The sequence below is a fragment of the Lagopus muta genome, chromosome 24 (assembly GCF_023343835.1).
Source record: "Lagopus muta isolate bLagMut1 chromosome 24, bLagMut1 primary, whole genome shotgun sequence".
Lineage (NCBI taxonomy): Eukaryota > Metazoa > Chordata > Aves > Galliformes > Phasianidae > Lagopus > Lagopus muta.
This window is the reverse complement of record NC_064456.1, coordinates 5,700,887-5,727,473: the sequence shown is the minus strand read 5'-3', so window position 1 is coordinate 5,727,473 and position 26,587 is coordinate 5,700,887. Positions and strand designations below refer to the sequence as shown.

The 26,587-nt window shown below is 54.8% G+C and overlaps 3 protein-coding genes across 29 annotated transcripts; 1 reads left to right on the top strand and 2 right to left on the bottom strand.

Moving 5' to 3' along the window:
* The first annotated feature begins 7,080 nt into the window (after nt 1-7,080).
* Nucleotides 7,081-9,504, top strand: LOC125684274 (zinc finger CCCH domain-containing protein 11A-like). The gene is made up of 6 exons (XM_048926296.1): nt 7,081-7,139; nt 7,437-7,591; nt 7,828-7,914; nt 8,200-8,514; nt 8,846-8,922; nt 9,379-9,504. Exons 1-6 carry the CDS (start codon nt 7,081-7,083, stop codon nt 9,433-9,435), a joined length of 750 nt encoding a protein of 249 aa, XP_048782253.1. The 3' UTR covers nt 9,436-9,504.
* Nucleotides 9,505-10,644: 1,140 nt separating this feature from the next.
* On the bottom strand, nt 10,645-18,009 carry LOC125684323 (uncharacterized). Of its 27 annotated transcripts, none has more exons than XM_048926423.1 (7): nt 17,057-17,506; nt 16,725-16,824; nt 16,520-16,613; nt 16,383-16,442; nt 15,783-15,864; nt 13,512-13,668; nt 10,645-11,548 (listed from the first exon to the last, which is right to left on the bottom strand). In XM_048926423.1, the coding sequence occupies exons 1-6, from the start codon at nt 17,139-17,141 to the stop codon at nt 13,535-13,537; spliced, it is 555 nt and encodes a 184-aa protein (XP_048782380.1). In that variant the 5' UTR covers nt 17,142-17,506; the 3' UTR covers nt 10,645-11,548; nt 13,512-13,534. The 27 variants fall into 27 exon arrangements, 18 of the variants coding, with proteins under 18 accessions (XP_048782380.1, XP_048782387.1, XP_048782374.1 ...); XM_048926430.1 differs by lacking the exon at nt 10,645-11,548 and adding an exon at nt 11,608-11,719 and having other exon boundaries at nt 13,587-13,668; XM_048926417.1 differs by lacking the exon at nt 10,645-11,548 and adding an exon at nt 15,955-16,226 and having other exon boundaries at nt 12,663-13,668.
* A 2,792-nt stretch (nt 18,010-20,801) lies between these two features.
* On the bottom strand, nt 20,802-23,874 carry LOC125684273 (uncharacterized). Its single transcript, XM_048926295.1, is given in 6 exon segments — nt 20,802-21,380; nt 21,836-21,875; nt 21,877-22,093; nt 22,374-22,404; nt 23,575-23,745; nt 23,833-23,874. Coding segments are annotated over 6 exon segments (690 nt in total). The 3' UTR covers nt 20,802-21,191.
* Between the last annotated feature and the right edge of the window lie 2,713 nt (nt 23,875-26,587).

Sequence of the window (26,587 nt, the reverse complement as noted above, 5' to 3'; positions counted from 1 at the left end):
CCTCAGCCCTCTGTCTGGCCCGGCCTACCAGGTGCCTGGGGACAGGCAGCGCAGCTCCCACCCGGGGGGCTGCCCCCAGTCCTGGCTCAGCTGCCACCTGTGGGCCTGACCTCAACTGCAGGGCTGCACTTACCAGCGCTGCTGCTCCTACCTGGGGGGCTGCACCCAGCTACGGCTCCCCCCCCCCGCCCCTGCTCCATGCTCAGGACGTCCCCTGCCCGTAGGGATGCTGCCACCCCAGCGGCCAATGGGGCTGTGGCCTGGGGCCGTGCCCCTCCACGCGGAGCCCCTGCAGCCCACAGGCACCTACCTGCCACAGGCCCCCGGCCACCCCAGCCCCCCCCCAGTTCTTTTGCAGGTACCCTCCCTGCAGGAGCAGGTGCTCCCCGTGCCCTGCACCCTGCCCACCACCTGGGAGCATTCACTAACAGAAAAAGCAAAGACAATACAGATGGGCAGCTGCAGCAACACTGCAGTATGTAAAGAAACAGAAACCTGGCCCGGAGGTGACAGGCACCCCCCACCCTCCCCTTTGGAACAGAGCCGACAGCACCCCCCTCACCCCCCTCTTGGCCCAGAGCAGCCCAGAGCCGACAGCTCCACCCCCTTCCCCCCCCCCCAGATCCTTCCCGTCCCCATTTGGCCCAGAGCCGACAGCCTCCCCTACCTCCCCATCACCCCCCCCCCCAACCCTCCTCCACCCCTCCCCCCCCTTCGCCCAGAGCCGATGGCTCCCCCCCGCCCACCTCGGCCCACCACTCAACCCCCCCCCCCCCCCCCTTCAAAACAGAACCACCACAGAACCACCCCCCTGCCCCCCCCCCCCTTCGGCCTGGAGCCAACAGCACCCCACCCCACCCCTTTCGCCTGGAATGGCCCAGAGCCGACAACTTCCTCTACCTCCCTCTCGGCCTACCCCCCGACCCCTTCCCCTCCCCCCTTGAACAGGGGGCCCACGGCACCCTCTCCCCCCCCTTTGGCCCACAGCCGACAGCCCACCCCCCCCTTGCCTGTGTGTGACAGAAGGCACAACACAAAAAGCAAATTAGAAAGAAAGCCATCACACACGTAGCAGCAGAAGCACCAGAGCAACAGCAATACATTACAGAGGCACAAAAAGGACTGCTCACCATCTCCAAGGATTCACCCACACAACAAACTCCACAGCACAGAACCTTCCAGAAACAAACCCTGCCCCCTTGCCACTCAGCCCCTAAAGGAGCTCCAGGAGGGGCAGCCAGGCTCCGCCCCTTCCAGCCACCCAGCTCCATTGCCTTCAGCTGCGCTCCCAGGGCTCACCGGCTCCTTTCCTCAGCTGCTCCCTCGGTGCTTCAGGCTGGGATTCAACACTTCTTCGACAGCAGAGCAAAGGAAAAAATCGCAAAGCAAAGCTAGAGACAAAATCAAAACAACAAAGAAAGCTTGCAGGATGCTAGGAAATAACAGAAAAGCACAGCAAGAAGGCAGAAGGCAGGGTTATGTCTGCGTGTCTGTCTGCAGGAAACAGCTGCAGCTGTTCAGTGCTGCTCCATGCACCCATCGCAGACAGCTGCACACAACAGGGCTCCAGCAGCACTGACAGCTCCTGTCAGCTGCACTATTAAAGCCATCTGACAAACTTCCAATTCCGGATTGCCAGTGCTTTAAAGAGAGAAGCACTGAAGCTGGCAATGGCTCCAGATAACAAGCACCAAGTCAAACGGCACTTCAGGCAATCAGCATCCTTACATTACCCCACCTCTTTTAGCTGACCCAGAGAGGCTTCTAGCTCCTTTACAGCTTCTTCTCATTCTTGGGGTTAAAAAAACCAAGGGAAAAATGTTGAAATGGCGCCCAAACCCGTTCAATTTTCACTTCAAAGTGAAAATTGAAGTGTTCTTGACTGCAAAGAACAAAAATTAGTGGAAAACAGATGATGATGTAGCTTAATGTGGAGACAGTTTCCAGCACGTACATTAGAATGTAACCTAATGTATAATCAATGAATACACAGATGGTATAATTGAGAAATACCCAGGAATGTTAGGCTAAGTCAGATTATTGCAACAAAAGGATAATAAATGGAAAATGTCCTGTCCTCTGGCTGCCGCCTCTTGCCTTCTGCAGGCCTTCTTTGACACCTATGAAGCTTGAGTGAGGCTGCATCAGTGTGAAACACCGGTAAGCTGTGGAGCTCTGAAGGGGAGCCGTGGCTCCAGGACCTCAGGAGGGGCTGTGCGTGCTCTTTCATGTGCGTGCAGTCTGCTTGTGCTATGGCAGAAGGGCTCTGACAGCTGGGGCCGTGTTTGTGTGGTCAGGAAAAGTGGATATGAACACTTCTCCCTTTGGAAAGATTTAAAGACAGAGCCTCTCGTTGCTGCTTACTGGATGTTTTTCATCTTTAGAAACACAGGTGTTTGAATCATGCTGTTTTTCATGGGAGATGTGCCAGAATGTCTCTGATGGACTATTTGCTGTGCCTTTCTACCACCAGAAATGCTACTCATGTGATAGTAGTTCAGAAAGCCTGTGCTGTGGATTTGTCTCCTGGACTCACGTGAGAAGGATGGCTGTGGAGATGTTGGTCTTGGGGCAGGAGTTGTTAGAAGCTTTTGAGAGTGGCCTCCGTGTGTTAGGAGTGATTGTGATAGCACTGCTCGGTCAGTTGGAGTGCATGAAACAAGTCTGAAGGCTTCTTGTAATGGAGCAATGGGAAAGGAGTCTATGCATTGGAGAGCTGACTTTCAGTCTGTGGGCATTTTCCAGGAGCTGGGGCGAGGGGTGAGGCAAGGAAAGCTGTGGTAGGAGGATGAGGTGTGGGAATAGGAACGTCTTCCATTGATAGCAACTCCTGCTGTTCGCTTTTTGACTTGGAATGCATGCTTTTTTTTAATCGAGAACAAACTCTTTGTGCAGCTTGTGAATGAATTCATTCACACCTGTTACTGTTGGGCGTTCTTCTCTACACGGAGCTGCAATTGAAATGGACATGATTGCCAGCCCCCTCCCACGTGCTCAGATCAGCCAAGTTTGCAAGGCCTGGCTCTTGGTGAGTTGTGCCCAAGGTCAGAGGTGGCTCTTCTCAGCTTTGAGCTGTGTGTCCCAGTTGCATGCTGTGCTATTCCTGTTGTGTTGAGCTCTTGATCTGCAGCCCTAACTGGGGATCCAAGTAGACTGACAGAGAAGGAATGGTTGAGATCTATGTGAGCTTGGATTGGAAATGCAGTGCCAAGGGCTGCACAAATGTGAGACAGTTGTGAGCGTAAGGAAAGGCATCTGCTGGGTGAGGGCTTTGCTGGGTGAGCGTCACCCTGCTGAAGAGCAGGCAGCTGTTGTCCTAGCAGACAGCCACATCCATGGGGATTGGAAGCTTCCTCTGCCTTCCAGCTCTTGGCTGCTGCTCTGTGAGTGCAGGTTCTTGCCCGCAGAGAACCAGCAGCAGAAAGGATCCCATGCGTGGCCTCTGAGCCCTTTCAGACCAACCAGCTGGATTAGCATGGCTGTGACCTTGGTTTGGAGTTCACCCAGCAGGCTTTGCCCAAAGCAGAATGAGCTGTGGGCACAGCGTCCAGCAGTGGAAGTGACCGACAGCTGGAGACAGCAGCAGCCTGAGCGGCGCTCCTGGGGGAAATCCTCACTGTGAACAAAGGCCCAGAAGAAGAGAGCAGCTTGTCCCTGCCTTCACATGGTAAGGTTTTCCTTTCTGATCTGTTACCCCTCAGGCGGTGCCTACAGCTGTGTGATGTGCTCTGCAGGAAGTGCCGATGTTTCGCATTCAACCTTGTCTTTCACCTTGTTTTAAAGCTTACAGGCACCCTTAATTTCTGCAGCCCTGAGCTCTCCAGCTTCTACCCGTGATATGAGACTGTAATGTGTCTACTCTGTCAGGCTCTTCTTCTCTTTTCTCTTTTAAGGTACCTCTTTTAGTACCTCTTTTAAGGTAGGAAAATTCCTTTCTGGGCCAGGAGAAAAAGAAATGCAGCAATCTTCCCTGCACTGTTCACTTTGCCTGAGTTGCCAAGTGCTCCTCATTTTTCTTGTACCCTGCAATTCCAAGTCCATATTTTCCCCAAAGCAAAAGAATTCAGAGGGAACCACCTACAGTTCAGTAAGCAATTTCAGTATTTATTTCTGACTGTGGCAATTCCTTCAGTTCACAAGTCACACTTCATTGACGGTGCCTGCTTTAATTCTGACCAAGGTTGCAGTGGCAGCTGGCTTCCCAATGCTGCAGTACGTGGTGGTGGCACAGCCGTGGGATTCTGCATTTGTGCCAATGCCACATTTCCTTTCTGTGTCTCGCAGGTCAGCTGGCGCTAGAAGTGGACGGCATCCAGTGTGAGTGAAGGTCAGTGCAGGAGCAGCTGCTGCTGGGAGGAAGGAAGTGCAGGCTGATGGATGCTGATGCATCTCCCGGCACGGCACCAGAGGAGGCAGCAGTGATGCTGCGGGGCAGTTGCAGAAGAACACGAGCAGCTCCTCAGCAGGAAGCCACAGACCCTGCAGAAAGCTGCAGCGGACTCAGAGCACGCGGGGATGCCCAGGAGGAAATGCAGGCCCAGCGTTTGAGCAGCGCCTGGCCACGGAGTGCTGCAGCCCAAGAACAAAGCTGTTGTGCCTTTGCCCAGATGGCTTTCCAAGGTGGACTCGTCTGTCCTCACAAAAACCAGAGGGCTGACTCATCCAAATGCTGCCTGATTGCTTGGGAGCCCAAATCCTTCCGGCCTCCAATCTGGGGGAGCCTGGGGGCAACATCTCCTGGGTCTGATCATGCAGTGCCTGAGCGAGAGGATGACCCAGGCTGGTTACACAAGAGTCATCTTAATTTCTCTGTTTTGTTCCTTCAGCTAACCCCATGGGGCGGCCCTCATGTTTTCTTACAATTGGGTACCAGCCCTGGTGGCTTTGGGCCAGAGCCCAAAAGGCTGCATCCAGCCAAGGGGCTCACAGCCACAGCCCCAGTTAGAGAGGCTGGCACACGCCCTGGGCCTAAAGATGCTGCCAGAGAAGCCGGGAGTGGCCCTGGGGCCTAAACACACAGCCAGAGAGACTGGCACCGGCCAAGGGACCTGAAGGCACAGCCTGAGCGGCCAGCAGCGACCCTGGGTTGAGGCACAGCCAGAGAGGCTGCACTGGCCCTGGGCCTAAACCTGGAGCCACAGCACAAGAAGCCGGCACCAGCTTCGGGCCTGAAGCCACAGCCTGAGAGCCGGCCCTGAAGTGTGAAGCTCCAGCCAGACAGCCAGCACCAGCCCTGGGCCATAATGCCGCGGTTACAGCCACAGGGGCAGCGCCAGAGGCAGGGCTGAAAGCCACACCTACAGCCGGGCGGGCTGGCACCGGCCGTGGAGCCTAAAGCCAGTCCTGAAAGGCCGGCACCAGGCCTAGGCCTGACGCACAGCCCGAGAGGCCGGCACCAGGCCCTGGGCACAGCTGTGCCTTCCTGTTGCTTTCTGCTGATTCCTATAGGGCTCCACTGACCGCTCTGAGGCCATGCTGCTCCTTACTGGTTTTCTCTTGGCCATGCTGCACTTTGCTGCTCCGTACTGCTGGGCACTCCTCCCAGCTCCTACTTGTTCCTCTGGGACCCCGCTGACCACTACGAGGCCATACTGCATTTTTACTGGGCTGCACAAGGGTCATCTTCACTTCTCTGTTGCTTAACTTCAATGAAACCCCATTCAATGAACCCCATTCACCCCACTGGGTGAGATTCATGTTTCCTAAAACTTGGATCTGGGAGGTGACCACTCCTTTGCCTATGATGAAAGCACAGCGGTGATGCAGGCACTTGCTGAGGTCACAGTGGTTGCCAGGCTGGGAGCGTTTGTGCCTCAGCTGGAGCAGAGTTGGTGGTCTGGTGAGCGTGCTGCACACGGAGACTGAGCTCTGTGGTTTTCGAGAGAGAGAGATCCTCCTTTAGAGCCCACTGGGAGCAGCGCTGCGGCGTGTGCGTCAGCTGGGCACTGCTCCGGCTGGGCAGTGACCAGGTGAGCTGGGTTGGTGCTGGCTGGGTGCTGGGAGGTGTCTCAGCAGAAAAGCTGGGCTGGGGAGGAGTTCCCAGCTCCAGCACTACCCCTCAGCACGGCTGTTTCCAGGGGAAATGGTTCTTGTTGAGATTCCATCCCACGTTTCAGTGAGGATGATGAGATGTCCTTCCTCCCGTGGAAATTCACTGCTGAGCCCCTGCCTTCATGGCGGACGTTGAAAAGTAAGGAGAGCGTAAGCTTCTCAGAGCACAGCTCGTGCCCCCTGCCCCACGCATGGCTGGGTGCAGAGCCGTTGAGGAGATGGAGAAGGGCACTTGCTGACACAAGCCGTGGCAGTCAGACACAAACTGGACCTGGTGGCAGGCGGCTCTCGCAGCCAGCTGACGTCCAGACGCTGCCCTCCTCAAGAGACTCCATGGCGCGGCAGAAGAAAGCTGGGAAGATGCTTCTTCCTCATGATGTTTCACTGGTGGATCCTTTCTGCAGGGTTCCTGTCCAAAAGGAGATTCTTAGAGATCAAGGCCATCAAAGACAGAGGGAAGCCAGCTCTATCCAAGAGCACAGAAGTTCCTGTGCACAGCCCTTGGAACTTCAGCTTCCTCAGAGACAGCGGCCATGTCTCAGCCAGGGGACGACCGCAGTTCCAATTCCTGCTCTGGGAGAGGAAAGGTACGGCTGGGTTTCCTTGGCTTGCTTATTCTCCCTTTTTCTCACGTCGAAGGGAACGGCTGGAGCAGGGGGAGCCCTGCAGGTCCTTTGTGACCTCAGTCACCAGTTGCATTCTGCGCTCACTGCTGACAGCCCAGGCTGATGGCGTGGTCATGGCTCAGGCCGTATTTTCCCTTAGTGATAAAGAACATCTCAGCACTCTGCTATCCCATCTCTGGCACGACCTGGAAGCTCTGTACAAACCTTGGCTGCCCGTTCCCTCCAACGTTTCTTCCTTTCTCTTCTCAGAAGCAGCGCGGCGCGGTTCCCCGCGTTTGGAGGCAGCAGCCAGCAGGCTGCCAGAGATCCAACGGCGCCTTGCAGCGCACAGAGGGACGCGATGGGGACGGGCCATCCTCACTGCCACGCAAAAGTGAGTTTCTGCAGTCCTCTGTTGTGAAGGATGGAGGAATGCATGCTAGGTATCACTTCTGAGCGGCTGCAGTGCTGTAGCGATGTCCAGTAACCACGGTGGAAGCATTAGAGAGGCCGACAGCAACAGCTGATCCAGCAGCAAAACAGAAGTCTGTGTATAAGTGGTGGTGCTCAGAGCTGAGTGCGTTCCTTTTAGGGCCAAAACATACCTGCCTCAACTTTTGCAGCTGGTAGTGTTTTGTTTGCTGATGCAGCTTTGCTCTGCAGATTGCAGAGCTGTCAGGCAGTCCGGGGTTCCTCTGCTGCCATCTGACAGGAATGAGAGCAGTACTGCTTTGTGTAAGCACACTGCAGTTTGAACATCAGTTTCTGCTCTGGCTGTAGAACAGCGTCTTTTGGTTTTGGGGGTGGATGTGGGCTAACAGGACGGTGCTGCTCCTGGTGTCTGTGCAATCACACTGGATCTGTTGTTGCAGGGACGGAGCCTGCGCGTCCGTGGGATGGTGCTGGGCACGGGGGGAAACGGAAAGCCTCCCCAGGTAAGAAGCTCCTGTCAGCTGTGGTGTGGGTGCTGCCTCTAAGCAGGGCTGCATGCAGGGCTGTGTGTGATGGAGGAGAGAGGAAAGGGCGCTGCAGATCTGTGCTGACTGCAGAAGTGGCACAACGCTGTAGCAGCGGAAAGAAACGATGCTTGAGGAGCAGACGTCTGTGGCTGGCAGTGCTAAAATGTTTGTCCAAAGAGATGCTCTTCATGTCTTTGTTTCCCTTCTGTCAGAAGCTGATGCAAGCAGCCTTCCAGCCAAGCGCAGCCTTGCAGAAAGGCAAGGCAGAAGCACCGAGTGTGGCACAGCACCCAAGAGAGGTACGGACACACAGCAGGCACCTGGGTTTGGTGCACTGTCTTTCTAGCTAGGCTCTCTGTCTGTTCTTTCTGGGACTGACGTTGTTGTGTGTTGCTTGAGGTATTAATCCCTGGGATCTACTATTACCTTCCTGTCCTGTTTTGTAATCTCAACCCAACGTGCTAAGATTCCATACTGTGTACACTCGAGAACAGATTTCCTAGTACTGTGGCTCATCTTGCAGACTGAAAGTAGCACTGGACTCTCGTTGTATCTCCTCTCTTCTCTTCTCTTGATGATAACAGACAGAGGTGCTGAGCCCAATGGAAAGATCTACGCGAAAGCGGTGCAGGAGGTCCTTTCAGAGAGAGCTCGTCTCCAGGCTGGAGGGCTTCCTCCATCAGCAGGTCCCAGCTCAGGGGGAAGACCTGCCCCTGCCGTGTGCCCCCGCTCCGTCTCCAAGTCCCTGGCTGGAGGGAAACGCAAGGGCTTGGAAGAAGAGCAGCAAACAGCAGCGCAGCTGCCTGCTACCAAAAGAGCGAGGGCTGAGAGCGGAGGCAGCGTGCTGGCTCCAGCAGCACAGCCTGGGCCTGCTGCAGCACGGAGCTCCAAGCTGAGAGGTAAGCAGGTGCTGTGCTACCGCCCTGCAGGGCTGAGCTGCCCTTATCAAGCACACTGAGGCTGCACAGCCTTGGCTTTGCTTTTTCCTTCTCTGCAGAGGGGAAAAGAGTTGAAGCCTCCAAAGTCCCAAGGCAGTGAGGTGCCACAGTATGTAACCCCGTCTCTTTAACTGCACGCTGGTCTTCTGTTTGTCCCCCTGGAAATGTCATTCACTGAGAGGCTTCCTGCTCAAATTTCCCCTGTCTTTTTTCTGCCTTCTGCTTTTGCGGTACCCTGTTTACACCGTTCTGCTGCTGACAGAATGAATTCATTTTTATTCTTGCTTTATAGCAAGAAGACGACAACAAAAAGAGAGGAGAGGGCAACTGAAGAAGGCTTCCCTCAGGGCTGCAGCTGCACATGCAGAGGTGAGTCCTTGGTGAGCACAGACACGGCTCTTGTGGCCCTCAGTGCCTCTGTCTGACAGCCGTGAAAGATGCTGTAATGTCCTGAGGGCAGTGATGTCACAGAAAAACACCCCGCTGTGTGTCTGAGGAAATCACGCTGTCAGTGAGAGCTGCCCAGGGGAGCTTGGGTGCCTTCCTCTGCCTTCAGAAGGACACCACTGGTAACGGCCGGAGGGTTTTGCTGCCACAAAGAGCCTTGCCATGTCGGGCACTGCGACCTTGGAAACCTCGTTCCCCCAGCACAAGCATGAATCTTAGCATAGGCAGCTGCTGTGGGAAGTAACGCCAGTGACCTGAATGGCAGGAACGTGCTGTGCTGCATGGGGCCGTTCTGCAAGTGTCCTGATCAGCCTTGCTTAAGGAGATCTGCCCACATTGCTTCTGTCCTGTTTCTACACTCGCTCTGTTTCTTTCCAGTCCTCCGCCATGAACAGCCTGGTGGAGATGATGCAGAAGCTGCAGCTGAACGACTGAGAGGAGGAGCATCAGCAGGCAGCGCTGCAGTGCGCGGCGTTGCAGGGCAGCGTTCTGAGTGCCGCCCAACTCGGCATTCCTAGTTTGGTTGTAGTCAATAAAAACATCACCACAGAGATCAACACAGAGCGCACGGCCCGATTTGTCCAGTGGCATCCGTGAGCTGCTGCTCCAAGGACTTTCTGATGCACTCACACAACAGCTGTGCAGTCACACACACGTGTGCACATCCTTGCACAAGGGGAAAAACGGGGATGTGTGGGAGAAAACCCCAGATTTAAGGGGAAAAACAGGGATTTCTGGGAGAGAACCACACAGTTAAGGAGAAAAAACAGGGATTTCTAACAGAAAAACCCATATTTAAGAGGAAAAACAGGGATTTCTAGCAGAAAACTCCAGATTTAAGCGGAAATACCCCAGATTTTAGGGGAAAAACAGGGATTGTTCAACATCTTCATCAATGACCTCGATGAGGGGATAGTGGCCACCCTCAGCAAGTTTGCTGATGACACGAAGTTGGGAGGATTGGCTGACAGCCTGAAGGCCGTGCTGCCATTCAGCGAGAGCTGGACAGGCTGAGAGCTGGGCAGAAAAAAACCGCATGAGGTTTAACAACAGCAAGAGTAGAGTCTTGCATCTGGGGAGGAATAATTGCATGCACCACTACAGGTTGGGGGATGAGCTGCTGGAGGGGAGCTCTGCGGAGAGGGACCTGGGTGTCCTGGTGGACGGCAGGTCGGCCGTGAGCCAGCAGTGTGCCCTTGTGGCCAAGAGGGCCAATGGCATCCTGGGGTGCATTAAAAAGAGCGTGGCCAGCAGGTCAAAGGAGGTGATCCTCCCCCTCTGCTCCGCCCTGGTAAGACCTCATCTGGAGCACTGAGTCCAGTTCTGGGCTCCCCAGTACAAAACAGACAGGGATCTCTTGGAAAGAGTCCAGCGGAGGGCCACCAAGATGGTGAAGGGCCTGGAGCATCTCTGCTATGAGGAAAGGCTGAGTGAACTGGGTCTCTTCAGCCTGGAGAAAAGAAGACTGAGAGGGGACCTGATCCAGGTCTATAAATATCTGAGGTGTGGGGGGCAAAATGGTGAGGCCGGACTCTTTTCAGTGGTGAGTGGAGACAGGACAAAGGGAAACGGCTGGAAACTGCAGCATAGGAAGTTCTGCACCAGTGTGTGCAAGAACTTCTGTACAGTGAGGTGACGGAGCACTGGAACAGGCTGCAGGGAGGTGGCGGAGTCTCCTTCTCTGGAGATGTTCAAGACCTGCCTGGATGCCGACCTGTGTGACTTGGTGTAGGGAACTGCTTTGGCAGGGGGTTGGACTCGATCTCTTGAGGTCCCTTCCAACCCCTACAATTCTGTGATTCTGTGATCCCAGCCCCATCCCAGCACATCCAAGCATCAAACCAGCATCATCCCAGCACATCTGACCACCATCCCAGCAGAACCCAGACATCCCATACTATTTTGCACGATTCCAGCATCATCCCAGCATGATTCCAGCACCTCCCAGCCCCATCACACACCATCTCACACCATGAAAGAACATCCCAGCACTTTCCCAGTACATACCAGCACCATCCCACAACACTCCAGCATGTCCAAGGATGATCCCAGCAAATCCCACCACATCACATCTCATCCCATCCCAGCTGCTGCATCCCAGCACATCCCACCACATCGCAGCACATCAAAGCAACATCCCAGCTCATCACAACACATCCCAGCCACATCCAAGTAACATCCCAGCGCGTCCCAGCCCGTCCCAGCAACATGTAAGCACCATCTAAGCACCATTCAAGCACATCCCACACCATTACAGAACATCCCAGAAACATCCCAGTACATCTCATCCCAGCAGCTGCATCACAGAACATTCCACCACTTCGCAGCACCATCCCACAGCATCCCAGCACTATCCAAAAACATCCCACCCCATCCCAGCACTATCCAAAAACATCCCACCCCATCCCAGCACAACCCAGCACGTTCCACACCATCCCTGCACCAGCCCAGCACAACCCAGGACGTCCCAGCACCATCGCAGCACATGCCTACTCCATACCAGCACCATAGAAGGACATCCCAGCACATCCCAGCACCATCCCAGCACCTGCATCCCATCCATGTATCTATCTAGAAACTCCGCTTCCCCAGTCTTTCAGTGAACAGACACAAAGACACCCGCCTTGTGCTGCCTTCTCCTTCACCATTTTCTTCAGGACATGGCAGAGCCTCTGCGGATATTCTGCAATTCTCCATGTCTCTTTCTGTCTCTCAGGACCTGAACACAAAGCACGAAAATACATTTCAGACAAACAAAGGGTTGAACCGAATGGTCTTTTTGGTGAAGTCAATACAGACAACAGCCACCCCTGGGACGCCTGTGGGGCTCCAGCACGGCAGGCAGCCAAGGATTTTTGCCCGGCCTTCCCTGCAGCCACTTCTGCACCCAAAGGCTGAGGACAACTTTCCATCACACGCTGCCGTCTACGCAGCTGCGTAGCAGAGTTATGCAAGTTGCAGAGCTGCCAGGTGGGCAGCTGGCTGGCGCTCAGCATCCCAGCACATCTAAGCACCATTCAAGCACATCCCACACAGTCCCAGCACATCCCAGCACCATCCCAGCACACACCAGCACCATCCCACAACACCCCAGCATGTCCAAGGACGATCCCAGCACATCCCAGCACATCTCATCCCAGCCGCTGCATCCCAGAACATCCCACCACTTCACAGCACCATCCCACATCATCCTAGAACCAACCCACATTATCCCAGCACATCCCAGCACAAACCAGCACCATCATATCACCTTCCCACACCATCCCAGCACAACCCAGCACATCCCAGCCCCATACCAGCACCATCACAGGACATCCCAGCACCAGCCCACTGCATCCCAACATATCCCAGAACCATCCTACACCTTCCCAGCAGCATACCAGAACAACCCAGCACATCCCAGCACCATCCTAGACCATCCCATCACATCCCAGTCCCATCCCATCACATCCCAGACCCATCCCACCACATCCAAGCACCATCACAGCGCATCCCAGCCACATCCCAGTAACATCCCAGCACGTCCCAGCCCATCCCAGCACCATCTAAGCACCATTCAAGCACATCCCACACCATTACAGAACATCCCAGCACATCTCATCCCAGCAGCTGCATCACAGAACATTCCACCACTTGCAGCACCATCCTACACCATCCCAGCACAACCCAGCACCATCCCAGCTGCACCCCACACCATCCCAGTGTTATATATTATGCCAAACAAATTGAACATCCCAATTATATATTCTGGAAATCGTCTTTTATTAAAGCAAGCAAGTAAGCAAAAGAGCACTGGGTGGCCGGGGAGTCTGCTCCACCAACAGCGCGCGCTTTCCCTTTCCAGCTGACAGTCTTTACACAGTTCACTAGCCTGTGTTCGTGGCTGCACAATATCTCTTGCGCAGGCGTGGTCCTGTTGTTAGGCAGCCATCCTTTGTCTTGTCAGATGGGGAGGCCTGGGATCTTTGCAATACATGCGTTCATAATCCTTACGCAGCATCTTTAAAGCTGTGTAAGTCCTGGGGTCCATACCTGAAATTGCTGTGTTTGTTGGTGTTTCCGGATGTCTGTAGTAGGAAACTGGCCTCTGCTGTTGTTACAGTTTACTAGTGATAAGCTTACAAATGATTTGATTAACAAACAACAGACTGCTCCTATTACACCAGCACATCCCAGCACTATCCAGAAACATCCCAGCACCATCCCAGCAAAAACCAGCACGTCCCACACAATTCAACACCTTCCTACACCATCCCAGCACAACCCAGTACGTCCCAGCACCGTCCCAGCACATGCCAGCCCCATACCAGCACCATCCAAGGACATCCCAGAACCATCCCAGGACATCCCAGCACAACCCAGCACCATCCTACACCTTTCCTGCACCATCCCAGAACATCCCAGCACATCCCAGCACCACCCCATCAAATCACAGCATCATCTCACACCATCCCATACCATCCCTGCACCATCCCAGCACATCCCAGCCCCATCCCAGCACATCCCAGCACCTGCATCCCATCCATGTATCTATCTAGAAACTCCACTTCCCCAGTCTTTCAGTGAACAGACACAAAGACACCCACCTTGTGCTGCCTTCTCCTCCACCATTTCCTTCAGGACATGGCAGAGCCTCTGCGGATATTCTCCAATTCTCCATGCCTCTTTCTGTCTCTCAGGACCTGAACACAAAGCACGAAAATACATTTCAGACAAACAAAGGGTTGAACCGAATGGTCTTTTTGGTGAAGTCAATAAAGACAACAGTCACCCCTGGGACGCCTGTGGGGCTCCAGCACGGCAGGCAGCCAAGGATTTTTGCCCGGCCTTCCCTGCAGCCACTTCTGCACCCAAAGGCTGAGGACAACTTTCCATCACACGCTGCCGTCTACGCAGCTGTGTAGCAGAGTTATGCAAGTTGCAGAGCTGCCAGGTGGGCAGCTGGCTGGCGCTCAGCATCCCAGCACCATCTAAGCACCACTCAAGCACATCCCACAACATCCCACAACATCCCAGCACCATCCCACAACACCCCAGCAAGTCCAAGGATGATCCCAGCACATCCCAGCACATCTCATCCCAGCCGCTGCATCCCAGAACATCCCAACACTTAGCAGCACATCCCAGCACCACCCCACCACATCCCACCACATCCCAGCCCCATCCCAGCACTATCCTAGCCCATCCCAGAACATCTCAGCCCCATCCCAGCACATCCCAGCCACATCCCAGCAACATTCCTACACGTCCCAGCCAATCCCAGCACCATCTAAGCACCATTCAAGCACATCCCACACAACTACAGAACATCCCAGCACCATCCCAGATCCATCACAGCACATTCCAGCATTACTCAAGCACATCCCAGCACATCCCAGCCCCATCGCACAACCATCCCAGCACCATCACAGCACATCACAGCACATGCCAGCTCATCCCACCACATCCCACCACATCCCAGCACCATCACAGCACATCCCAGCCACATCCCAGCCCCATCCCAGCACTATCTAAGCAGCATTCAAGCACATCTCACACGACTACATAACATCCCAGCACATCCCACCCCATCCCAGCACAACCCAGCACATCCCAGTCCCATACCAGCACCATCACAGGACATCCCAGCACCAGCCCACTGCATCCCAACATATCCCAGAACCATCCTACACCTTCCCAGCACCATCCCAGAACAACCCAGCACATCCCAGCACCATTCCAGCACATGCCAGCATCATCCCACACCAGCCCAGCACCAGCCCAGCCCAAGCCCAGAACACCCCAGCATATGCCAGAACAACCCAGCACCATCCCAGCACCATCCTAGACCATCACATCCCAGACCCATCCCACCACATCCAAGCACCATCACAGCGCATCCCAGCCACATCCCAGTAACATCCCAGCACGTCCCAGCCCATCCCAGCACCATCTAAGCACCATTCAAGCACATCCCACACCATTACAGAACATCCCAGCACATCTCATCCCAGCAGCTGCATCACAGAACATTCCACCACTTCGCAGCACCATCCCACAGCACAACCCAACACCACACCAGCTGCAGCCCACACCATCCCAGCACATCCCAGTACTATACAAAAATATCCCAGCCCCATCCCAGCACAACCCAGCACGTCCCACACAATTCCACACCTTCCCAGCACCATCCCAGCACAACCCAGTACGTCCCAGCACCATCCCAGCACATGCCAGCCCCATACCAGAACCATCCAAGGACATCCCAGCACCATCACAGCACATCCCAGCATATCCCAGAACCATCCCACACCTTCCCAGCACAAACCAGAACCATCCCAACACATTCCCACACCATCCTAGCACATCTCAGCCCCATACCAGCACCATCCAAGGACATCCCAGAACCATCCCAGGACATCCCAGCATATCCCTGAACCATCCTACACCTTTCCTGCACCATCCCAGCACATCCCAGCATGTCCAGCCCAGCAAACAATTCCACACCATCCCAGCACCAGCCCAGCACAACCCAGCCCGTCCCAGCACCATCGCAGCACATGCCTACTCCATACCAGCACCATCCAAGGACATCCCAGCACCACCCCATCAAATCACAACATCATCTCACACCATCCCATACCATCCCTGCACCATCCCAGCACATTCCAGCACCATTCAAGCACATCCCAGCCCCATCCCAGCACATCCCAGCACCATCCCAGCACCTGCATCCCATCCATGTATCTATCTAGAAACTCCACTTCCCCAGTCTTTCAGTGAACAGACACAAAGACACCCACCTTGTGCTGCCTTCTCCTCCACCATTTCCTTCAGGACATGGCAGAGCCTCTGCGGATATTCTCCAATTCTCCATGCCTCTTTCTGTCTCAGAAAGCACGAAAATACATTGCAGACAAACAAAGGGTTGAACCGAATGGTCTTTTTGGTGAAGTCAATACAGACAACAGCCACCCCTGGGACGCCTGTGGGGCTCCAGCACGGCAGGCAGCCAAGGATTTTTGCCCGGCCTTCCCTGCAGCCACTTCTGCACCCAAAGGCTGAGGACAACTTTCCATCACATGCTGCCGTCTACGCAGCTGCGTAGCAGAGTTATGCAAGTTGCAGAGCTGCCAGGTGGGCAGCTGGCTGGCGCTCAGCAGCTTTCCCCATACTCTCTCCGGGCCGTGTGAAACAATCCTCAGCGGCAGCATGGAAGAACATCTGGGTTTTCTTACTGGAGAGATCTGTGATGTACAGATACAAAGCCAGCAGGACACTGGGAGCACGCAGCACCCAAGAAACAGGGAGTAGAAATCACCGGGCAGTGAAAAGCTGAACCCTGCCTGAACTACCGCAGCCGCACACGAGCCGAGAGCCACAGATGAAGGCTGCTGACTCACCTCTGGCATCCAGCCCAGGCTCAGCAACAGGACTCCGCTTTGGTACTTCACCGAGAGGACCTGCAGGCACAGCTGTGATCAGACACAGGTGAGGACAGCTTCCACTGCACCTTGGCGCCTGGTCTTTCTGCAGTGACCTGCGAGGACTGCTGGCAGGTCGGGGAAAGACATGGTCCAAACGGCAAACGTAGAGCTTCTCTCCTCCAAAGAGTGGCAAGGGCTGCTTTCCCACTGAAATGGGACAGTTCGCCAAGTAAAGAAATACTCAGGACTGTTCTGTGTACAGAACAGGGCCTTTAAGGCACAAAGAGACTCGAAAGACCTTTGGAGGCTCTTAAGTACCTGCATAAACTACAACACCGCTGATTTCTCCTGCCTTCAAAGACAAAGGCAGCTTTCCAAATGCTCTCTGCAGGCCACGTGCAACACGCCGCTGGGACCGCTCGGAAGGGCACACAGCCATCAGGGCTTTCGTACTGGGAAATCCCTGCTGCATCTCACACTAAAGCTTCTTCAGCCACATTTCCCCTCCAACCCTCCCCACCCCACCCACTCTCCCCTCCCCTCCCCTCCCCTCCTCCCTACCTCCCATTTTCTTTTGCCTCCCCTCCTTCCCCTCGCCTCCCCTCCTCTCCCCTCCACTCCCCTTCCCCCTTGCCTTATGCCCAACTTACCTCTCCTGCTCTTCACGGAATTCGTCTGGATTCTCCTGCTTTTTGCTGCTACTCTTGCCTGGCTTTCCTTCGCAATGCTGTGCATTGCTCTCTCCGTATTTCTTGCCAGCCATTCTTCTCTTAGCTCTTATTCTTCACTTTTTACTTGGCTTTTTTTCGTTATCTTCTTTCCTTTCTTTTCCTTTTGTTTTTACAGACATCTGTACAACCACATTCTCCTATATCCTCCCCCAGCCCCCTATATCCCTCCCCACAGCTCTCCCCAGCCCCTGGAGCCCCTCCAAAACCTCCCCAAGAGCCGTCCCAAAGAAGCCGTGTGGTGAGCTGCAGCCATACATCTCAGTCTGGGGAGCTGGGAACTGGCTGAAGGGGCCACAAGGACAGGAATGTTTCCCTATAGCACCGTGTCCCCCCGGAACCTCCTCACAGCCCTCTATTGCCCCAAATCCCCCAGACCCACCCCTGCAGCCCCGTGTACCCCAATCCCCTGCCACAGCCCACTCCAGCCCCGTGTGCCTCCCTGCACCCCAACAGCCTTCTGCAGCCCCCTGCCCCCCCACAGCTCTCCCCAGCTCCCCACAGCTTCCTCGCCCCCTCTATTTCCCCGCCAGCCCCCTTTATCTCTCCCACAGCTCCCGGGAGCCCCATACCGATCCCACATCCACAGCCCGTCCCATATATATCCCACTTCCCCACACCCCATCCTGTCTCCATCCACATCCCCACATCCCAGCCCTGCTCCCAGCCCCTCACCCCACACGGAGGTGGCTGATGGACGCGCACGCTTCCTTCCCTGTCCCGGCGCCGCTCTCCCTCCCTCCCTCCCAGCTCCGGCGCCGCTGTCCTCAGCACCGCTCACGCCGTGCCGCGGTTCCGTCTCGGTGCTGCCCGGACAGCTCCGAAGCGCAGCGGCTGTGGGACCGGCACCGTGTGAAGGGAGAGCCGGCTGCCAACGGCCGTTCCCCGCGCGCTGCGCCTCAGCCAATCGGAGCTGGCGGCGCTGCCGCTGACCAATGAGAGGCACGAACGGGCCGGAACTGGCCCTGACCAATGAGAGTCCGGGGGCGGGACGGAGCTGCCGCTGACCAATGAGAGGCACGAACGGGCCGGAACTGGCCCTGACCAATGAGAGGCCGGGGGCGGGGCGGAGCTGCAATGGCGGAGGGGCTCGGGATGTTTTTCTGGCAGAAAACCCCCGATTTAAGGGGAAAAACTGGGATTTCTGGGAGAAAATCCCAGATTTCAAGGGAACACCTGGGGTTGCTGGCAGAAAACCCTTTAATCCCTGTTTTTCCCCCAAAATCTCGGGATTTCTCCCAGAAATTTTTCCCCTTCAATCTGGGGTTTTCTCCCAGAAATCCCTGTTTTTCCCCAAAAATGTGGGGTTTTCTCCCAGAAATCCCTGTTTTCCCCCCATTAAATGTGGCTTTTTCTCCCAGAAATCCCTGCTTTTCTCCTTAAATGTGTTTTTTTCTCCCAGAAATCCCTGTTTTCCCCCATTAAATGTGGCTTTTTCTCCCAGAAAATCCCTGTTTTTCCCTTTCAATTTGGGGTTTTCTCCCAGAAATCCCTGTTTTTCCACTTAAATCTGGAGTTTTCATCAAGAAATCCCTGTTTTAACCCTTAAATCAGGGGTTTTCTCCCAAAAATCCCAGTGTTTATCCGTAAATGTGGATTTTTCTCCCAGAAATCCTTGTTCTTCCCCTTAAATCTGGGGTTTTCTCCCATAAATCCCTGGTTTACCCCTTAAATGTGGCTTTTTCTCCCTGAACAATACCCCATTATGGCCTCACAGTAGCCCATTGTGACGTCACAATGCCCCTTGTGACGTCATAATACCCCATTGTGGGGTCACAATGCCCCTTGTGACGTCATAATACCCCATTGTGGGGTCACAATGCCCCTTGTGACATCATAATACCCCATTGTGTTGTCACAATGCCCTTTAATTCATTATGACGTCACAAAGCTGTGTATGATGAGGCATAGCCCCTTGTGCACCCTATGGGCAAAACGGGTTGACCTGATGGCCGTTCGCTGCCATAAGAGTTCTACGGGTTGACCTGATGGCCGTTCTCTCCCGTACATCTCTACGTGTTGACCTGATCTTCGTGCATTTTCTTTAGCTCTATACGGGTTGACCTGATGCCCGTGTACTCCAATAGAGCTCTACGGGTCGACCAGATGTCCGTTCTCTCCCGTAGAGCTCTATGGGTTGACCTGACTGCCATGAACTCTACAGAGCGCTACGGGTTACCTGATGAGCGTGCGCTCCCTTAGAGCTTTATGGGTTGACCTGATGGCCGTTAGCACCCTTCAAGTTTTAGGGGTTGACCTGATGGGTGTATGCTCCCATAGTGCTCTACCGGCTGACCTGATTGCAGTGTGCTCCCGTAGAGCTCATAGGGTTGACCTGCTGCCCCTGCACTCCCACAGTGCTCCACGGGTAGACCTGATGGCCGTGCGCTCCCATAGTTTCTACTTCTCCAGACAGGCACCTGGAATTTGAGCATCAGCAGCCAAACTCCCAGTGCATTACATGATGTTATGGTGTGGAATGCTGATAACCCAAAGCATAAAACCATGACATTCCCCCCCTTATTCTACATCACTACATCATGCTTGATACATACAAACAAAATAGGAGTCGTCCCCGGACTCGTTAAGGAAAAGGGTGACAGAGAACAAAGGGGAAACCACTGGGTACCAATGTGACAGCTTTGTACAGGGGAGAGGGGCGGGGAAGTTTGGTGGGAAAGAAAACACCGGTGAATTCTGTTTCTCTCCACCTCAGTAAGGCTTTCCTCTCTCTCACGACAGCCTCATAGGCAAGTTGATGACATACCGGCTAAAAAAGAGGGCTACGAGGTGGGCACAAACCTACCCCAAGGGCCAGACAGAGAGGGCTGCGAGAACTGGCAAAAAGCTCAGCTGGAAGGCAGTTGATAGAAAGGTGCCTTGGCCTCTGCCCAGCACCAATAACGTTCCACCACTCCACCAGGGACCTGGCAGCACAGTCTGCAGATGATGCAGAGGTACGAGCAGCAGTTTAAACAGCACATCATCGTGCAGTAATTCAAACTCAGAAACTCCAAGGAGCGACAGGAAAACACTTGGCAAAGCAGTCGCCCCTCATGGCTCAGCAAAGCGCCCTTGCAGCGCCCTGGCACAACACGCGGCGCTGCCGTAACGCGTTTGAAGCCACTAAAGCTGAAGCAGCGCAGAACGGCTCAGTGTCCTTCAAGCTCGAGGCTGAGCTCTGCTCCGAGGCACATTCTCCTGCCGCCCACCCACTGCTCTCTCCTCCTCCCTGCTCCCAGTGCTGCTCTTCACGCCATCCCACCCACAGCTCAACTCCTCGTGCCTCAACGCCAGGCTCACGTGCAGCTGGGCTTCCCGGGGCAAACAGCAACCCTCAGCACAGCCCAAGGCTGAGAAAGCCACCAGGAAGAGAGGCAAGCTCCAGGGGCTGAGTGCAGGGATGCCTTTCTTCCTCCCGGGCTGCTTCCCCTCCTTCGTGCTTTTGCTAGCGGTCCTTGGAGAGCAAAGGGATGCTCACAGCCTGTGGCCAGCAGTTACAGGTGGGCTGAAAGGCCACCCGTTGCGAAGACCAACAAGGAAACGGGGGAAAACCAGCAGAATTTCAGGGGAGAGCCAACCGGTTCATGGCCCCACGATTGCCAGCCCAAGCACGGCACCTTTTGAACAGCTACGGAAAGAGGCAGCACCGTGTTTAAAAAGTTGGTTTCGCTTTTATTCAATACAAAAGGCTCTGGGTTGTATTTATCAACACAGCCCAGAATGAAACCCCAGCGTCCAGGGGTTCTGCTTAGCAAGGAGCAATTCAGCCTCCAGGCAGACACGAGGAGAAGCCTGACCCTGTGGCTACGTCAGCTCCTCTCCCTCCAGGCCCGGCTAGCCGTACTTCAATCTCACACTAGACCAGCCCTGGCCCTGAAGAGATGCAGCCTGAAGGAACACAGCCTCTCCATCTCTTGCCATAGATGAAGACCTGCCTCTGGCAAGCCCTCTTTGCTTGGAATGCAGCACAAGCCCTTCCCTTCCAGGTGCCTCAGTTCCGCTGCCCTGTCTGTGACAGGGAAAGCACGGCCATGCCACAAAACCGGACGCTGACTCAGTCCGCTGCCTTTGGTGCCACCTCCGAGGAAGCATTCCAGCTGATTCGAGTGTCCTGTGGGCCTTCTCGCTCAAGCCCTTCTCGGTTCTTTTTGCTCTCCTTCTGGGCTTCCTTCCTCAGCCGAGCAGCACTTGCCTTGGCTTTCTTCACTGTCTCCCAAGTCTGAGTCCCAGGACTGTGCCAGTCCTACAAGAATCAAGGCAGAAATGGTCAGGGAACCTTCACAGGTAACAAGTGGCTGACAGCTCGCGTGGGGAGCTCAAGTCACCCACCTGGGCAGCTTTGGCTGCCAGCACTGCAAACCGCCTTCCTGCCATCAGGGCACACCAGAAACTCCACCTCTATCTCCTGCCCAAAAGTCCCACACAAACCAGAACCCAAAGCCATCTCCTGCAAGGCAGCGCCTGCACAGGGCTTGGACACTGCCTGGCAGCACACACAGCACAGCACAGCAGCAGCAGATGAGCAGCACCCCAAGGCTCCTGGCGTGCATCAGGAACACGTGCAATGGGAAGGAAGGGCAGGACAAACGATGGCACTCTCAGCAGTGCCGGGCACAGCACCGTAGGCCACAGCTGCAGATTGTTCCCTCCCTGCCCACTGCCCGTGCCTTTCTATCAGCCTCAGAGAGCACAACTTACTGGCTTATGGCACCTGGAAACCGGCACGACTGCAGCTAACGCAGAGAAGCTGCAAAGTGGCTCCACAGAAGAGATGGTGGCGCAGCACGTTCTCTGCCAGCGTGGGCTCAGGGATCTCAGCTGAGGAGAAATGCCCTTCAGCAGCCACACAGCAGGCAGCCTGCACAAAACCTGCAGCTGCGCCATCTTTTCCACCTGCCGAGAAAAAGACTCCTCGAGCTCGAGCATTGCTCCACTTGCAGGCGAGGGGAGCAGGAGCTGAAAAGGACAGGAGGACATAAAAGAAGGGAAAAGCTTAACAGAAAGCAGATCTGTTGCAGACAGTGCCACCAGCTGTGTTTGAACAGCAGTGCCTTAGCACACGCTTATAGTAAGAGAGACATACCTTGCAAGGGCCGCTCAGGAAGGTTGTGACACAGCACCTATGGCTCCCCTGAGGCCCAACTCCATTTCTCAGCCACTCACGCTCTGCTCCTCCATGTTCTGCAACAGAAAAGTCACAAGATGGAAATTCAATTCATCGCAGACGCCACCAAACCTCCCTTCTCAGGGCAGTCGCACTCATTTCTCTGCAGGATAAATCAGGGGAGTGCTTACCGAGTGAGCAGCATTTACTGCCAGTTGGCAGCAGCAACCTATGCCTAACTCTACACTCCTAACAGTAACCTATGCCTAACTCGACACTCCTAACAGTAACCTATGCCTAACTCTACACTCCTAACAGTAACCTATGCCTAACTCTACACTCCTAACAGTAACCTATGCCTAATACTAAAACTGAACTCAACACTAAAGCTAAGCTAACACTAAAATCAACAACAAAGCCCAGAACAAAGCCTAACTCCTACGGGGGGAAGATGGAACTGGGGGCCCGCAGAACCGCAGAGGAGCAACAAGGTGGAGGAGGAGCAGATGTTAGCAATGCCACCCAGCTAATGCCGGGGGCGGGGGCCGCGCAGAGGGTAAGGGGCCGAGCGCCCGGACCAGCGATGGCGGAGCTGTGACCGCGCCAACACAGGGCCTGGCACGGTGGTGTGGTGCCAGGCCAGCAGTGCCGCAGGCGGATCCACCTCCATGGGTTCCTCTGGAGGCGGATCCACCTCCATGGGCTCCTCTGGAGGCGGATCCACCTCCATGGGCTCCCCATGGTCGCTCACAGCGCTGGCCCGGGCGCGATGGAACCGGGCTCCCTTCCTCCTCTCCCTCCTCTGCCTGATGGTCATGGTGGGCCCCCTCCTCCTCTTCGGTTCTGGGGCCCCCAGCTCCCTCTTCCCATTTAAAACCACTCTCTCCTCCTCCTCTCTCGCTCTCTTCGTGCTGGACATGGCTGCCACCTGCCCAGCACTCTCAGAGACGAGTGCGCCGGGTGGGGCGGCAGTGACCAAGGTGACGGCTGTGACATGGGGAAGGTTCCACAATGGCACCTGTGCTGCTGCTGGGAGTGGCGTTCTGCACAGGATGAGGAGGGGGCTGCAGGGCACGGGTCGGCGGCTAGAAGGCGCTCCCTGTGCCCAGCGGGCAGCCCTTCTCTGCGGCCAGCAACAGGGCACAGAGGAGCCGAACCTGAGGAAGGGTTTTCTGTACAATGATACAGAATGCAAGCTGTTAAAATAGAAGTTATGTATCCCAGAATTTACCATCAAAAAAACCAGTTTTATGCATCGGAAAACGTTTTGCTCATTTTCAGACTGCACAGAGAATCCACAGCTTGGAGTGGATTCTGGCCCTAGAATACGCACCAGCTGCTGATGGGGGTCTGCGGGTGTGGGTGGAGGTGGTCTGGAAGGCCTGGGGGGTCGAGAAGGTCTGCAGCTTCCACTGGTGAGAAGAGGGGAATCACTGCCACTAACAGTCTTGTTTTCATTTGAAGCAGCATCTTCAGAGCTGTCCAGGCCCTTTGGGTTAGTCCTCTGTAGGAAAAGACAGAAAGGAGAACGATACACACAGATTCTCCCCCTAAGCTCAGTTCTGGATATCGCCAGGGAATTAGCACTAACCGTCAAGGTTTTGACCAGGAGCGATGAATTAATCATCAGCATCTCAACTTTTCAAGCCCTTCACTTCAATAGCTGCCTTCATTCACTCGGCACTGTGCAGTTACACCTAGCAGTGCAGCAGTCTGATACATTTTACCTGGACCTGAGCAAGGCCTTTGACATGGTCCCCCACCACATCCTCATCTCCAAATTGGAGGGAAGTGGATTTGATGGGTGGACGACCCGATGGATAAGCAATTGGTTGAAAGGCCGCAGACAGAGGGTGGTGGTCAATGGCTCTATGTCCAGGTGGAGGCCAGTAACAAGTGGCGTCCCCCAAGGGTCTGTCTTGGGACCGGTGCTCTTTAACATCTTTATTAATGACATCGATGAGGGAATTGAGTGCACCCTCAGCAAGTTTGCTGACGACACCAAGCTGAGTGGTGCGGTTGATACGGTGGAAGGAAGGGATGCCATTCAGAGGGACCTCGACAGGCTGGAGGGCTGGGCTCAGGTGAACCTGATGAGGTTCAACACGGCAAAGTGCAGGGTTTTGCATTTGGGCCGGAAGAACCCCAGGCACCTGTACAGGCTGGGAAGAGCGGTCCTTGAGAGCAGCTCGGCAGAGAAGGACCTGGGGGTCCTGATGGACGAGAGACTGAATATGAGCCAGCAGTGCGCTCTGGCAGCTCGAAAGGCAAATGGGATCCTGGGCTCCATCAGGAGAGGGGTGGCCAGCAGGGACAGGGAGGTGATTGTCCCTCTCTACTCGGCTCTTGTGAGGCCCCATCTGGAGTACTGTGTCCAGGTGTGGAGCCCTCAGTACAAGAAAGACATGGAGATTTTGGAAAGGGTCCAGAGGAGGGCGACTAAGATGATCAGGGGGCTGGAGCAGCTCCCCTATGAGGACAGGCTGAGGGAGTTGGGCTTGTTCAGCCTGGAGAAGAGAAGGCTGCGGGGTGACCTCATTGCAGCCTATCAATACCTGAAGGGAACCTACACCCAGGAGGGGAGTCAACTCTTCAAAAGGGCTGACAACAGCAGGACTAGGGGAAATGGATCCGAGTTGAAGGAGGGAAGATTTAGGTTGGATGTTAGGGGGAAGTTCTTTACTAGGAGAGTGGTTAGGCCCTGAAACAGGCTGCCCAGGGAGGTTGTGGATGCCCCGTCCTTGGACGTGTTTAAGGCCAGGTTGGACGGGGTCCTGGGCAACCTGATCTGAATGTGGATGTTTGGTGGCCCTGCTAGGCAAGGGGGTTGGAACTGCATGATCCTTGGGGTCCCTTCCAACCCGGGTGATTCTGTGATTCTGTGTGATTCTGTGAGAAGCAGATATGCTGAATTCAAGCTTAACCTGTCAGGAGAACTGGAATCTGAAGGAGAGATGAAACTCTGGGGAACGTAACACAGCACCTAGAGCGTGGAAAAGAATATTACTTAGGCTGCAACCTGAGCTCTGCCTGGGTTCCTAAAACCAGAAGAGAACGGTCTCCTGCAGATACTCCTTACTCTCCATCCCAATCAGCATCCTGCACAACTGCAAAATGCCAATATGTTCCTTCTGCAAGTGTTACAATTTCTGCACAATGTTTTCGGATGACTCCTGACGAAAGCAATTCCTCCTCCCTCATCCCTCAAACCTTTCCCACAAAAAAGCCTTCACAGAACATACCCTAAGAGGAAAACTCTACTGATTCAATTGACCTCCTGCCTGCCACCTGTGCAGGGGTTTCTTGACTGTTTCTTTTTGTTTGAGCAAATCCTCTATAAGATGATGTTGAAGTTCACACCTTAAACAGCACTCCTTCACTCTCAGACTGCACAGAACGTTAATGGGCTGACACTGTTCTTAAGGTAAATTTTGTTACACGTGGTACTTAGCAGAATTGATTCACAAGTTCCTTGCCCCTTGATTAAAGGCCAATTAGTGTAAATTTCTTTCCTGTAGCTTGCCTTTCCCTCGCTGTTGCATTTGGTTTCTAAAACCCAGGAAGTCCCAGGATGACCAATGGTGTATTCTTCTTACAAAGAAAAAAATCACAGAATCACAAGGTTGGAAACAACCTGCAAGATCATCCAGTCCAACCCCTCCCATTCCTATCAGTACCACAAGCACAAACCCACATCTCGTAGCTCCTCATCCAGGCGCCTCTTGAACGCTGCCAGGGACGGCGACTCCACCACCTCCCTGGGCAGCCATTGCAGTGCCTGACCACCCTCTGAGAGAAAAAGTTTCTCCTCATGTCCAACCTAAACCTCCTCTGCCATTTCCATTCCAAGTCCACTTCTTGCCATTTCCTCGGGTCCTACTATTTGCCTGGGAGAAGAGGCCAGACCCTCTTGCACCACAGCCTCCCTTCAGGAAGTTGTAGAGTGCTATGAGGCCTCCCCTGAGCTCCTCTTCTGCACACTGAACAATCCCAGCTCCCTCAGCCACTGTTCATAAGACTTGTCCTCCAGACCCCTCACCATTTCGTTGCCCTTCTCTGCACACGTTCCAGGGCCTCCATGTCTTTCTTGTAGTGAGGGGCCCAAAACTGAACACAGCACTCGAGGTGCGGCCTCACCAGTGCTGAGTACAGGGGATGCTCACCTCCCTGCTCCTGCTGGCCACACCATTTCTAAAGCAGGCCAGGATGCCGTCGGCCCTCTGTGTCCCCTCCTCTGTGCCTGTGTCCCCACCTGGGCACACTGTGGGCTCATGTTCAGCCAAGCACCAACCAACACCCCCAGCTCCCTTTCCTCTTCACAGTCATCCAACCACTCATCCCCAAGC